Source organism: Kogia breviceps, chromosome 8 (genome assembly GCF_026419965.1).
Source record: "Kogia breviceps isolate mKogBre1 chromosome 8, mKogBre1 haplotype 1, whole genome shotgun sequence".
Classification (NCBI taxonomy): Eukaryota; Metazoa; Chordata; class Mammalia; order Artiodactyla; family Physeteridae; genus Kogia; species Kogia breviceps.
In genome coordinates, this window is record NC_081317.1 from 8,847,109 (window position 1) to 8,861,148 (window position 14,040).

Consider the following 14,040-nt stretch of genomic DNA (forward strand, 5'->3'; position numbering starts at 1 on the left):
TTGCTCCCTTCCAGAGGGTTTAAGTGGCTCGGAGGGAACTCCTGGGCCGCGGGAGGCCCCGCCCTGCAGAGCTCCCCGAGTCCAGCCCAGGAGAACACCCGCAGCCGCCAAGGGCCCCCGCAACGACAAAGAGCCCGAAGGCTGCCGCGGGGGCCCCGGGCTCCCGGCTCCAGCCCAGCCCAGCCCGTCCCGGGATCGGATTCCTTCATAAATCAGCAGCTGGGTGAAAGGGCTGCGCTTTAGAAAGGGCAGGACCGTGTGCGCGTATTAGAGCCCGAGGTTCCCAAATCCGGGCTAAACCCCTGGTGACACCGAAATTCATCAACCGCCGCTGGCGCCCGCGGCTCGGCCAAGGAGCCCGGGAGCCAAGGAGCCTGTGCACGGCGCTGCCCCACTCGGGGGTAAAGGAGGACGAAGAGCAGGAACCCTCCGAGAGGTGGGCCTGGAGGAGAACGCGGCTGGAGACCGCTGAGAGCCCTCCCGCCCGCGCGCCGGAGGGGGGGCGCTGAAGGAAGCTCCCCGCCCAGAGAAAGGCAGTTATTCTAACCTTTTTCCTTCTCTGGCAAGGAGTGGCCTTACTGGGGGCGTTCCGGCGGGAAAAGGGCAGTGACCCACCCACCCCCAACCCCTGCACACACCCACCCACCCACCTTCCACGCCGGGTGCTGTATGGAGAATCACGACTGTCCAAAGTGGGAATCTGGGGCTTCCGGAAGATCGGGAGTGAGGGGGGTGGCTCCCGTCCGCTTTGGGAGTTAGACCCGCTGGGGGTGGGTGGGGGCGGGGGGGGGGGAGGGAGAATCTGCTACAGGAGTAACTTCGGATCTGAGGGAAGTGACTTAACTCCCTCAGCCTGGGTTTGCTCACCTATACATGGAGCCAGAGCAAAAAAGGTCAGTGCACATCGAGGCACTAGAGAAACACCCATTCCTTTCCTTCTCGGTGCACTGCTGTGGCCTGCCCCTCTGGGGTTAGTAAGGCTCTGCTCCTGCCAATTCACATCTACACCGGCCACGCTCAAGAATCTGTTGGGGAAAACTGGGGACTTACGTGCCTCAGTAGTAACGGGGGGGCCCATCCACAGGCTGCTGACTGCCTGCCTCCAAGGACCAGTTTGTGACAGCCAGACCTGCCCCATTCCTTTTGCAAGGAAAAAATTCAAAAACACCAGCCCAGACCCGGGTGAGGAGGAAGAGGGTGGGCAAGGCTGCTCCAGGAGGCCTGTTTAGGAGGCTACACTCTCTGGGCCTCCCACTCAGGGCAGACAATGCATTCCTGCCAGGCAGGGAGCCTCCGGCTTACTTCCCAGGCAGGCAGGAAGGAAACATACATTGACTGAATGCCGCACATAGCCTGGCATCTTGGGGTTTGTTTCACTTTCCTCTGAGCAACCCTGTGAGGTTGGAATTATCACCCCTATTACACAGAGAAAGAAACTGCAGCTTGGGAAAAGGCACCAGCTTTCCTAAATGCCCTTGGCCTGTGTCACTGGGAGCCAGAGACATTTTCGATCCAGATCTGTAATTGCAATCTTGCTGTTTCCTTTGAGAAAATGTGCCCCACTCAGAGGGCCCTCCTTTTAGAGGAGGTGGCCCCAGAGCACCGTGGTCCTCTCCATCTCCACAGGCTCAGGCAACTCCAGGCCTGGGCGGGTGCCCACACCCAGGCAGCCCAGCAACTATGGCAATTCAGGAGTCACATGACAACAGTCACTGAGTCCCGGAGGACGGCAGGAGGCTGGAGGGGGGCAATGGCAGTCACACCCAGCTCATCTGGACAGTGCCCCTCCTCCCCTCTCACCATCCTCGCTGCTGCGGCACCAGCAGAGGCACCTGGGGGTGGGGAGGCACCCCTGGCAGCACGGTGTTCCAGCATGCTCGCTCATCTTCCTGCACCTAGCCAGCTGCTCCGCGGTCTCCTGACTCCTGTCGGCCCTGGTGGGCACCCCTGTTGCTCTGGGCAGCCTTCAGGACCCTCCCCGATGGCAACCAGCTCACGGTTCCAAGGAAACCTCTTACAGCACGGCCGGCTAGCAAGCAGCAGACATCTTTGTTTCTTCTGGAACCAGACTCCAGGAACCGGGTTTCTCCCCCCAGTTCACCAAGTGCCAGGCCGGCCAGGTGCTCCACCGTCAGCCGCCGCACTTGGTGCAGGTCTGGGCCTGGCTCCCAACTGTGACAAAGCCCCCTCCCCCCAGAACCCTGTACTCCCCCACCTCCCTTCAGGGCTCCAGGGTCCACCAGGCAGGTCCAGCAGCTGCCAGTCAAGAAGCTGAACAGAAATGGATACACTACTGTCCCAGGAATAACAAAGGAAGGGCCCACACAGAAATTTATTTGTACTGATCAGGCCAGGGAAAGGTAAAGGGCAGCGAGGAAGTGCTGTCAGCCAGGCCTGAAACTCAAGAAAGTTGCCATTCGGAGCACAGTGGCCCCTTCTGCCCCTCCACTGCCAACACTGCAGTAGTTAAAGCAAACACAGGCCCTTCACTGCCCTGTCAGTTACACCTTCCCCCCAAAACTACACAAACTTTGAAAGATTTTTCTGAGAGAAGATGGATACTTCAGACGACTTGAGGTCAAGGCTAGGCTGTTTAAAGTATATTATTAACAAACAAACATTTACTGCACACACACACACACACACACACACAAAAAAAAAAAAAGGAGAAAAACTCTATAGGCCACCGGGGAACCAAATCATGTTGCTTTTGGCTTCAAATGGCAGGAGACATTTATGACATGAATGGAGAACACCAGCCAGTTGATGAAATGGCAAACGCCTGCCACTTTGCTTCCTCTGCCTTCGTGGATCAACTTTTTCAAATATGGTTTTGAGCCTTGCCTTCCCCTCAGTACCACCGCCTCCCCACTTCTGACTCCAGTGGCAATCAATATATATAATTTTGGTTTTGCTCTCTGCTGCCATCAGCACAGAATCTGGGGGTTGGAGAAGGCTGGGTCAGCCAGAGAGCCAAGGGCCTTGGGTCCTCCTGCACCCTCCGCTGACTGACAGCTCACAGGAACTCCTTGGATGAGTGGACCATCCCTCTCTTCTTCCCTCCCCTAAAGCTGGGGCCTGACTGTGGTGTCCGACAAATTGGAAGTTATAACTCATGTCATTGAGAGTATCCTCCATCTCTCCACCTGACTAATGCCAAAGTACAACTGGGTGGTTGTGAGTGTGTGTGTGTGTGTGTGTGTGTGTGTGTTTTCCCTTTTCTGTTTTAAAAACCTCACAGCTGCAGCGTAGAGGTAGTCCCCTGGGGAAGCACTGGCAGCTTTCATGGACCAAAAATACCTCCTTGGGCTGGAGGAGCCTTCTGCCTGCCCAGGCTGGTGTCTCTCACCTGAAAAACATACAAATCCTTGGATCTCTCCCTCACACACCCCCTCTTCTGACTCTCCCCTGCAGCCTCGGAGATGTTGGTTGAGCTTTATTTTCTGTCATTTGAGTCACAAAAACAAATGACCATGAACAGTTTTCCAAATATTAAATTATACTATTGTGTGCTTTTCCAAGTTATATGCAGACCAGGGAGATTCCAAATGTTCCCCCGTGGAAAGATCTTTGCTTTAGTCCAACCTCCACCCCGCAGGGAGAAACAGGCCATCACACCAGGCCCACCCTGCTGCCTGCCCTTCCTGCAATTGCACAGTGGGCATTTGTTTTCACTCATGTAATCAGAAGCTTTTCTGCCTCTCTAGAAGTGCAGGAGAGGATACTGGATCCCATGAAGTGTGAAACATTTACTGAAACCTCCCCACCCCCACCCAGGTACCTTGGGTAATCCTCACAACCATCCTGGGAAAATATATCATCACCCCCACTTTGCTGATGGAGAACATGGGGCTCAGAGGTGGGCAGCCACTTGGCTACGCTCACACAGCTACTGAGTGCTGGCGCTGGGAGGTGAACCCAGGTCGGTCTCTCACTGTCCCACTCAGGAAAAGGGAATGGTTTTCCCAGGACATCCCTCATCTTCCCTGCACAGAGGCTCAAGGCAAGCCTAGCAGGCCAGCTGCCCCTCTCTTTGGCATGGAACCCATGGGCAGTTTGGTGTGTGGCCTTGGAGACAAGGCATTCCTTGCCACGCTGATGGTGATAAAGTAACAACAGTAACTTCCAGGGTATTAACAACGTGGCAGGCAAGATGCCAGGTCCTTTGGGGCACGTTATCTCCAATCCTTATAAGAATACTTTCCCCCGGGTGGTGGCTATGTCCCCCATTTTACAGAAGAGGCTCAGGTAGGTGTCAAGGCTCTGTGGTCCTAAGTCTGGCTCCAATGGACAGACAGGAGGGAGCTGAGGGTCACCAATCACATACCCCAGAGGAGAGTCTCACAGCCTGTTTCCCCCACTCGAGAAAAACCCAGCAAACGGATTAGGCTATACCAGCCCAGAGCCTAGGGAATACAGGGGAGCCGGGAGTCAGCTGTGAATAACGCCTCTGTTCAGCAACGGAGAACTGCAGCCTCAGGAAGGCCTTTGGTTACCCTTCCGCCTACAGCCAAGGTGCTGGGGTTAAATGCAGAGGTGCCCTCCCAGGAGCCAGAGGGTCCCCAGGCTTGGCCTGGCAGAGTCAGCCTCTCAGCCCTTAGATCTCCAGGAAGAGCACTACGGAGGCCTTTTAATAAGGGAAAGCGCTGGCGCTTCCTTCCAAAGACATCCACTTCCAGGACCAGCCCTCTGGCCCAGGCTGTGGGCAGGGGTGTCTGCAGCTCTGAATTGGTCTGATGGGGGCCATGCCGGCTGCGGTACCCACTGGTGGAGGGGATATTGCCGGTAACTGGCACGCGACAGCAGGGCCTAAGGGAGGTCTCCCAAACTGGGAGAAGCGGCAGCCAGAAAAGGCCGGGGCCTGACTTTGCTCTACCCGTGCGCCACACCCGCTGCTCCGAGGAGAGGTGAGCCTCCCAGGAAGGCCTTTCCCGGTGTAAACACTTCCCAGGAAAGGAATGTGCTGGGAAGAGCGGGGTTGGGCCACTGGAGCCGCAGCCAGCTGGGGTAAATTTAAAAGAAAAAAAAAAAAAAAATCACCCCAGGACTCAGACGGCTTTTTGTGAAACTCAATCAAAGCTTCGCTTCCCCACTCCTGCTGCAGTGGGCGCATCCTACCTGGGCAGGCGAGGCCCAGGGGACCAGCGCAGGCTCGGCGGCGCAGAGGCGAGGCCGCCCCGGAAGGCCCGGTGGCAGAAGGGCGCCGCCAGCCCGGGACGCCGAGGTAGGCGCAGGGCGCACGCAGGCTCTGGCTCGCACACCGACGAGGCTCGGGTCGCCAGATCTGGGAGCTGTCTTACAAGCGATTAGGCTCCATTTTGTGACAGATTTTTGGACTCTCCACCGACCCTCCCCCCTTCCGGAGCCTCCTCCCGGAATTCGCCACCTCCTCGGGATAGAAAGATAGAAACCCTTTCCAGACAAGCGACAGTCGGCAAGAAAAGAGAGTTACATAATTCTATTTGGCCAAGCGGCGAAAAAAAAAAAAAATGAGGAGGGGGATTTATGTTGTCATTTAAAAAAAAATGCGTTCTCTGGTGAAGGAAGGAGAGAGGTGTTCGTGATTTTGCGTTTGGAGGCCGCGTTTCCTCCCGGTTTCTAACCAGGTTTTCTGTCCGAGAAGGAGCTCGGGCTGCCGAGGGGCCAGAGGCTCGGGCACAGGAGAACGATCCGACGATTTTTTTTTTTTCCCCTGAAGGAGCCCCCGAAAAACACATACTGAGAAAAAGGAGACTTCGAGTTATGCGTGAAAATGCACAAATGCCGTGGTGGCCTGCGCTCCGCTTTGCAGGTCCAGGACGTGCGGGTGGATTTTATCAAATGCTATTAAATGCGCCCGAACGTCAATTAATCACCCCCGTGGTGCGTAAAATAACGCTGTGCCTCTGGGTCTGTGTCCCGGATCTTTAAAACAAATCGAAAGGAGGAAGAGGCGCTTAATAAAAATAGCAATCTCTTTCCAAGGACCCAACCCGGCAACTCCTATCGAGACGAAGAAACATTTTTCAAAAGTTATGGCGGGGGTGTGTGTTAATTTCCCAATACCGCTGACGCACAGACTCCACAAAATTGAGAAGGCACGTTTCTGCGCCCACTTGCCTGGATTCTCGTCTGAAAAGCATTTACGCACAGATGCAATAAATATGCATCTGCGATCCTCAAAGAAAAAAATAAATCGTGAAATACATTTTTACTGTGCAAAGAACATCGCTTCCCAGTGAGCCCCCGCCTGCGTCTCTGCGCTCGCTCTCCCAGAGAAAAGCTGATGCGAGATCCGACTGGGTATTCGTCCCCAGAATTGTCTTGATAACAACAATCCCCCTTCAGCCCCCAACTGGCCAGCCTAGTGCAGATACCAAATTGGCATTATTGGAAGCAAGGGGGGTGGGGGCGAAAGAGGAAGGCACCGTGAGAGGCATGAATAATGCCCGCCTGCTGCCCTCAGGACCTAGACTCGAGCTGGAGATTCGCCCTGAACCAAAATTCACCCGCAAGCACACCCGTAACTGCACTGAGGGAGAAAGCTCTTAGGCGCCTTTTTTTCTTTTCTAAACAAACATACTTTCGGCAAAGCAATAGCTGTTTAACGTTTAATTGTTTTGTAAAATGAGGGAGTTGGCCATTCAGCTTTAAGGGATCATCCAGCTCAAAATGTGTGACTTTACGATTCTGGGCTCTGAAGAACCAGGGGGGCATCCTCTCCTTGTTTTAAGGAAAAGCTCTGTAAATGACTGAGGGGTGGGGAGGAGAGAGTGAGCAGATAGGTACAAGAGGTTGGAAAGAGTCTTTACAAAACGTAAAAAAGAAAAATTTTCAAAAAATTGCACAAATGACTCGGAGGCCCATTTCCAGTTTTCTGGGCCTCCGGCCCGCACGTGTTAAGTGATCCAGGCTGAGCTGTTCGGGGAGTGGCACTGCCACTACCACGCCCGGGTCAGGCAGACAGAGCAAGGCGAGGGGTGCAGGACAGCAGGATGTGTGTGGACTCGAGGCCGGTGAGTCCTGCTGAGGGGCCAGCCCCAAGCCTCCAATCACATCTACCCCAAACTACTTTCATCACTTTATGCTGCTGGACGCCTGCCTGTGGCTGAGCTGACCGGTGGCCTCACTTTCTCCTGGAAGTAGAATCGTATCAGTCCGGGGCACAGCACAAACACCATCAATGGCAGTGTGCCTAACCTGGGGGTTGGTGGTCCAGAGCGGGAGGTCTCTGGGACCACAGAAGAGCTGACTCTGAACAGGGTCCCAATTCCTGCTCTCAGTGCCCCACAGCTGGCAAGAAGAGCAAGGCAGAAAAAGCAGCTCCTGCTGGGCCCCCAGACCAGGGGAGCAAAGTCAGAATAGGTGCTAGCGTAGGGCTCACACAGAGACTTCTGAAGGAGAACCCGATGCCCTCTCAAGGGCTCTGGTCTGCAGTCCCACCTATTTCCAGGTCTCAGCCAAGCTGCTCCACTTCCCATCAGGGCCTGGATTTAGGGACAGTCCCTGCACAGAACAGGTAGGCTGCACTTACTACCAAGCACTGGCAGCCCAGCCTTTTCCCAGAGGCTTGGGCACACACAGCCCCCTCTGAGGCCCAAACCACTCGAGCAGCCTACCCACCCTACAGGCCCATCTGAAACGGTTTTCTGGGCTTCGCTAGAAAGTTCTCACAGGCACCCACTTGTCTCCAAATTGCTGCCCTGGGCATACCCACACCCCTCTTCCTGTTGCTCCTCTCTGCCTCCCTCGTAATCACACTGTCAGGCACAAAACTCAGAGGGTCAAAAGAAAAAAACAAAACAAAACCTGGATCTACTCTTATCTGCCAGGAGCCCCCTGCCAGACAAACCCACAGTCTCAGCTAAAAGCAAGAGTCGAGTCGGTAGGTAGGGCTCAGCCCACAGTTTCTGGCCTCAACGCTGAGGCTTGGGCTGCGCCAGGGCGGAGCAAGCCATCCCTCCCCAACACATACACAAGGCAAGAAAGAACGGCTGATGGGGAAGGCTGACTTGGTCAGTTCCTCACCCCATGGGGAACCCAGGCTGTGGTTTCCCACCTCTTAAGGTCCTCTTCCTAGACAGCTTCTCCAGCCAACAACAATCATACGAGCAAAATGCCCACATGGAACGGTTTGGGGAGAATGCGCACCCTTTTCTCTCCATCAGAGACTGAAAGTGCAGCAGGGAGCCTGGCAGGAAGGGGGCATCCCTGGCTGCTTGGGCACTTCAGCACCCCGCCATTCCACCTCCTTGCTTCAGGAATCCCAAACCAACACAAACCCTGCCTTTGGGCTGGGGAAGCACACCGCCAGTGCCCGGCTCCCTAAAGCACCGCTTTCGTTTGAAAATCAATTCTCGGTCCCCAGTGCAGGCCTCAGTGAAGCCAGCCTCTGTCCCACGACTGTAGCGTCGTACCCCGCAGTCGGCCCAGGGCCTTGTCCCGCACCCCGACTGAGCGGCCCAGCGCAGGTTTCCCGGACAAAGGATGGCAACAGTGGCTGCCGGAGGGTCCCGGCCACCCCACCAGTGTTGGCCGGGCTGGGACGGCTCTGCCCTGCGGGGAGACGCGCAACCCGCGGAGTCCTCGGAGCTGACGGGCCCAGCGGCGCACAGGGCCGGCGGCAGGGCGGACGCGGGCCCGACATGGCAGGGGGGCGGCCGGGCTGGAGTGCCGTGCGGCTGCGGGAAAGGAGGAGGACGAGAGGCGCTTACTGTTGGTAGTCTTGTTTGCAGTATAGTTTCCGATCCCGGAAGTAGCAGCTGGTGGTGAGGGCTTGCTGACACGCCGCGCACTGCAAACACTCCTCGTGCCAGGACGACTCGTTGACTCGCATCAGGAAGCGGTCGGAGATGGGCCGCTGGCAGCCCTCGCAGACGGCGGGATGCGGGCAGTCGGAGCCTGCAGCGCACAGGGCGAGAGCCGGGCCGTCAGCGCCGACCAGCCCGGCCGAGTGTCCCGATCGCGCGGTGCCCGCAGCTCCGGCCCCAAAGGCGAGGGCAGCCCGGGACCGCCGTCCGCCGCCTGCGCTTCCCCGGCCGCCGCGCCAGGGGCCGGGCAGCCTCAGCTAGTTCGTCCCAGTCGGCGGATTCCGCCGCGGAGAGGCCGCGGGCCTGGACCCTCGGCTCCGCGCTGCGCGCTCCCCTTCTCCGGAGATCCAGCGCTTGGTGAGAATACATATGAGAACGAGCACGGCGCGGGGCAGCCGACTGGGACCGAGACCGGAGAGGTGAGGCTTAGGCGCCCGCTGGCTGACACGCCCCAAGGTGGCGTTCGTTGTCTTCTCTCCCTCATCCCCCCAAAGTCTGTGGTTTAGGTGACCCAGGGAACATTTCCCTCTTAGAGACTCCCTCTCCCCAAGGGACCAGGCACCACTCTCAAGCTTGCCAAGGTGACTACTTGAGTCCTCCATCACCCGGGCCACCCGCCTCCTACCTCTCGCCCGGAATGGCAGCTCTGGAACTGAGGCCCGGTGAAGATGGGGGTGGCGGCTGGAGCTGTCCTGTCCTCGCTCCTCCTAGGTGGTGTCCCTGCATACCTCTGTCCCCTCAGGATGCCTGTCTAGGCGTGCCTGCCTGTTGCCCCTCTGCTGATAACTCCGGGAGTTTTCTCTCTGTGTCCCCCACGCCCCCATGTTCTGCACACCCTGTCTTTATCCGTTGGCCTGGACCCCTGTGTCTACCTCGGGACGAGGCCCCTGTCCCCTGCCCGTGACCACTCGGGCGTTCCGACCCCGCACTCACCCAGCAGCACCCCCAGAGTGGCGGGCCCGGGGCGCAGGGCGTGCTCCTCCATCTTGATGCCATCCAACATCTTAGCGCAGTCCGTCTGCCCGCGGGGGAAGCACCTCTCCAGCGATTCGGGACCTGTTGCTATATCCATGGGACGCGGGGCGCGCTGCGGGCCCCGCCGGCCAGGGTGCTCGCCCGCCCGCCTGCCGGCTCGCCGCCGCCGCCGCGGCCCGGGAGCCGGGGAGGCGCGGCCCCCGCGTGTTTCGGGCTGCGGCTGGGGCCGCCGGCTGCCCCCGGCGAGCGCGGAGCGGCGACGCGCTGGCCCCGGGCCCCGGCGTCGTGCGGACGGGCCGGGGCGGTTGCAGTCCGCGCCGCGCTCTCCCGAGCACTCGTAGCCACGCGCGCCGGCTCCTCTGTCACCTGCTTGTCAGCCCCGGAGCCGGGCTGCAGCGGCGGCGGCAGACGGAGCCGCTGGGAGGAGACGGCGGCGGCGGCGGCGGCGGCGGCGGCGTGCGGGGGAGGGGCTGGGGGGGGGATGCAGGGGCGGCCCCGCGGGCTGGGGGGGGCGCGCGGGCGACGCTGCAGGGTCCCGGGCGGGGCGCAGCGGGCCGTGGGGTTCCAGGCGCGTTCCCCGCACTACACTAGTGCCATGGTGCGCCCGAGGAGCCGCTCGGTTTAGAGCTGGAGCTGGCGGCGGAGGGATACTCCGGTCAAGAGCCGCCTCACCCCTCCTCAAACTTCCTGACATTTGAACTCATTGGTGCGCCTCGTATCCCTGCGCCGGGATGAGCCGGAGGCTCCACGTCAAATAGTGCCGTCGCTGCCCCCCCGTCCCCCGCGGGAGGGCTCCCCGCGCCCCCGGCTTGCGCCCCGAGCCGTGCCCGGCCCCGAGTGCGGGCCCGGGCGCCCCGGCCAGGCCGAGCGCCCCGCTGGCCCCGCGCAGAAGTTTGGGTCGCCTTCGAAACAAACCCTTCTGCCCCACCCCCTTGAAAAACTGATTTGGGAGTTGGGGAATGAAGGCTTTCTTTTTTTCTTTCTCGCCTTCTTTATTATTAATATTTTGTAAAGCTTCAGCGCTAAGAGGAGTGGCCCTGAGCGAGGCCAGACTGCACGGACGGCGGGGAGCGCAGCGGCTCCACCAGGGGACGGCGCCGGCCGGGAGTGGCCGCCCGGGGACCCAGACTGTCGGCCGAGGTAGGTCGCACCAGGCTGAGTTGGCGTCCCCCGGGTGGCGGCGCCTTCCCGGAGCCGGTTTGGTCCGTGGAGAGGGCTGGCTGCCGGGACTGAGGGACGGGGACTGGCAGGAGGGGAGGGCTTCTGGCTCAGGATTTTCCAAAGTCTTGGCCCGGGGAGAGGGGGATTTGGCTCCAGATTTGGGGTGTGGGTCCGGGAAAGCGTCAGGCGTGGCAGAGATTGGGTGGAGAGGTGAGCGAAGATCCCGGAAGGGCCCCGGGATCAAGGATGGGAACACTGGGAAGGCAAGAAAGGTGAGGCCCGGTTTCAGGCGACCTAGAGTTTAGAGAATGATTAGGTGTGAGAAAGGGATCGCGGGTACGGGTGGGGCCAATGGACGGGAACCTGGCCTCACAGGATTGGGAGTGAGGGCCATGGGTAGAGAGTGGTGGCTCCAGGGTCGCGGACTGAAGGCCCTGGAAGATGTGCGTTGGGCTGCTCGAAGGAAACCGGACTGATCGCTGGGATAGGCGACTTTTGGTGGCGGAGGGACCCTGCCGGGCTCTGTAGGCCGTGCCCGGCGGGGACAGGGCCCTGGGCAGCGTGGGCCCCGGCACTGGGGAACGAAAGGCCGGAGGGACCGAGCGGCCGAGTCCAGCGCCCGCGCGGTCTGGCACCCATCGGGCCAGGCACCCGCGCTGGGTGCGCAGGCCGCTGCGTCGGCTGCAGTGCACCGCGCCCGGGCCGGCTGTGTCTTCGGCCTCCGGGGTCCCCAGGGAGTCGCGGCTCGCCCGGGAGCAGGGGGGCCGATGCAGCCCCGAGGCAGGAGCAGATTGATCCTGCGAGCCGCCGCGGGGCAGCCCGGGCCCCTCCCGGAGCGGAGCATTGGCGCGGAGCGGGGCGGGGGCGGAGGGCAAGGGAGGCGGGTCCCCTGACCCCGCTGGAGGCGAGAGGGCGGATCGGATTTGGAGCCTGCGGGAGGCTTGGTCAGAAGTGGCCCCCTGTGCCGCGGGGCCCCGCGGAGGGGCCCGGCTTTGTGGAGGATTAGAAGCTCCCGCCCCAGCCCAGTACCTGCGTGTGTGTCGGTGGGTATCTGTGTGTGCCTGTGCATGTGGATGCTCCCGCCTCTGAGGCTCTTCCAGGTCTGTGCACCCGTGTCTCTGTGCACACACAATTTTTCTGCGTTCCTGCGACTGTCTGGGCTCCGAGTGGCTCCGAGTGTGTGAATCTGTGTCCCCTGCATCCGTGTGTGTGTTTGGATGTGAATCTGCTGGGCCTTACATAACTCCATCTCTTCCGTGTTTTTGTAGGTCTTTGTGTGTGTCCCTGTGTCTGTCACTCTATGCGGGTGCCACGGTCTTTGTATGTCTTTCATCCTCCGTATTGTGTCTGGGATCCTTTTCTGTTATGTGTCTTCGTGTCACCTTTGTGTGTCTTTGTGTACCTCCGAGGTTCCGAATGATTCTGTGTGCTCGTGTGTCCCACAGTTTTTTTGTGTGTGTGTCTTTGTGTCTCCGTGTATTTCTTGATTTATTGGCGTCTTTGTATCCAGGACGGTGATAAGTAGATGTGGAGTTTCTCTCACACGCCCTTGGTCCCCCGTCCTTGCGCAGCCTGGAAACCCCAGGCCTTGAGCTCCGGAGACCGGGCCTGGGCCTGGGCCGCCCGCTCCGGGCATCTGGGACGGGGGCGCGGCAGCTGCCGGGAGAAGCCAGGCGGACGAGGCTCGGGCGCGCAGAGCCGGGCGGCGCAGAGCCCGGCGCAGGGCTGGCGGACCGATCGGGGGCATTCTGCCCTCTGCTGGCAGCGCTCCGTTCTTGCACCCGCTGTCGGGCGACTGCCTGCGGGCGAGGGGGTCCATCCATGTTCTAGGCCCAGATCGATCCTCTCTTCTCGTTCAGAGCGCACTTAGGAATCCTCTTCCATCACAGGCCCCGCAGACCCACCCCAGACTCCAAATTCCCGGGACAGCGTTCCATCCCCCCGCCCCTGTTTACCACTCCCCACCTTGCGCGTGCCGGGCCTCTTCTCCACACTTCTCTTCTCCCCTTTGGCGGAATGGGAGCCTCTGTGGCCCGGCCTCAGAGGCTTCTCTGACTCCCTGGCTGGTGTTCAGAGTCGTCGAGACTGCCCAGGGTCGCGTTCCCAGGCCGCCCAGAGGCCGGGTCTCCAGGCAGAAGGACGTGCAGGCGGCCCCCTCCAGTGCCACGGCTCATCTGTCCTGGGGCGCACAGAATCTTGGCATGTCACCCCGTGCCCCTGCCGGCGTCACAGCCCACACCACCAGGGCCTACATCAGGAGGGCTAAGGCAGGTGCTCAGGGCTGCCCGCAGCTGCCGAGGTGCGGGGCTGGACCCAGGCAGCTGGCTGCTCTCTCTGGTCTGGAAGTGGGGCTGCTCAGGCCCCGAACCTGGGGTCCCGGCTCCTCGTCCTCCCCGCTCACTGTACATTAATCCCCCCACCCACCCCCACTCTGGATCAGCCCCTAGGTCCTGTTCGTTGCCCTCTGTCCCGGCTCCCCGGTCCCTCATTCCCCCAGCTGAGTAGGCGGCGTCCCGGCTCCTTCGCACACGCGCTCAGATGCCCCAGGTCTCTTTCGAGCACAGTCGTGGCTCCTGCGCCTCCAGACTGCTTCCCCTGCTGAAAACGTGGCAGACTGAATGGTAGAAACAGGGCCTAGGCCCGGAGTCGGGAACCGCCCATAGGCGGCGAGTGGCATCTTGCTCCGCCCGACGGGAGCCGGTGCGATCCAGGACCTGCCGGATTCCCCAGGGCAACCCTGGGCGCTCCGGCCGATAGGGGATTCTCTCTGGCTCGGACTAAAATGTCAGAAACAGCTTCAGATTTTCTCCACCTAAGGAAAGACCGAGTCGGCTGTTTGGAATCACTTGGGAAGAAGCAAGATCTGAGATGGAAGCTCTAGGGCAGGAGTCAGCTCCCCCAGCTCTGCAGACATCCCATCTCCACTGAGCCCTTCCCTGTGCCTCCTTGCTCTTTTCCGTAGGGCCTTGCACTCCCGAAGCCTGCCTTCGCTACCAGCGGCCCACGGGCACGGCCCTAGGACTCCCCTCTCCCCCCCAGCGGAGGCCTGTCTGTCCTCCCTCGAGCGGTGCTTCTGACCAGAGCCAGCCGCGGGGTCCCCTCCCAGTTTACAACC

At 60.2% G+C, this 14,040-nt stretch overlaps 1 protein-coding gene across 2 annotated transcripts in view; it reads right to left on the reverse strand.

Moving 5' to 3' along the window:
- LMX1B (LIM homeobox transcription factor 1 beta) overlaps positions 1–9,861 on the reverse strand; it is a 79,291-nt gene extending 69,430 nt beyond the window's left edge. For both annotated transcript variants that reach the window (XM_059073130.2, XM_059073129.2), the window contains exons 1-2: positions 9,723–9,861; positions 8,694–8,880 (exon numbers count right to left, since the gene is read on the reverse strand). In XM_059073130.2, the coding sequence (XP_058929113.1) occupies positions 8,694–8,880; positions 9,723–9,861 (326 nt within the window). The remainder of the gene's footprint in view (positions 1–8,693; positions 8,881–9,722) is intronic.
- Between the last annotated feature and the right edge of the window lie 4,179 nt (positions 9,862–14,040).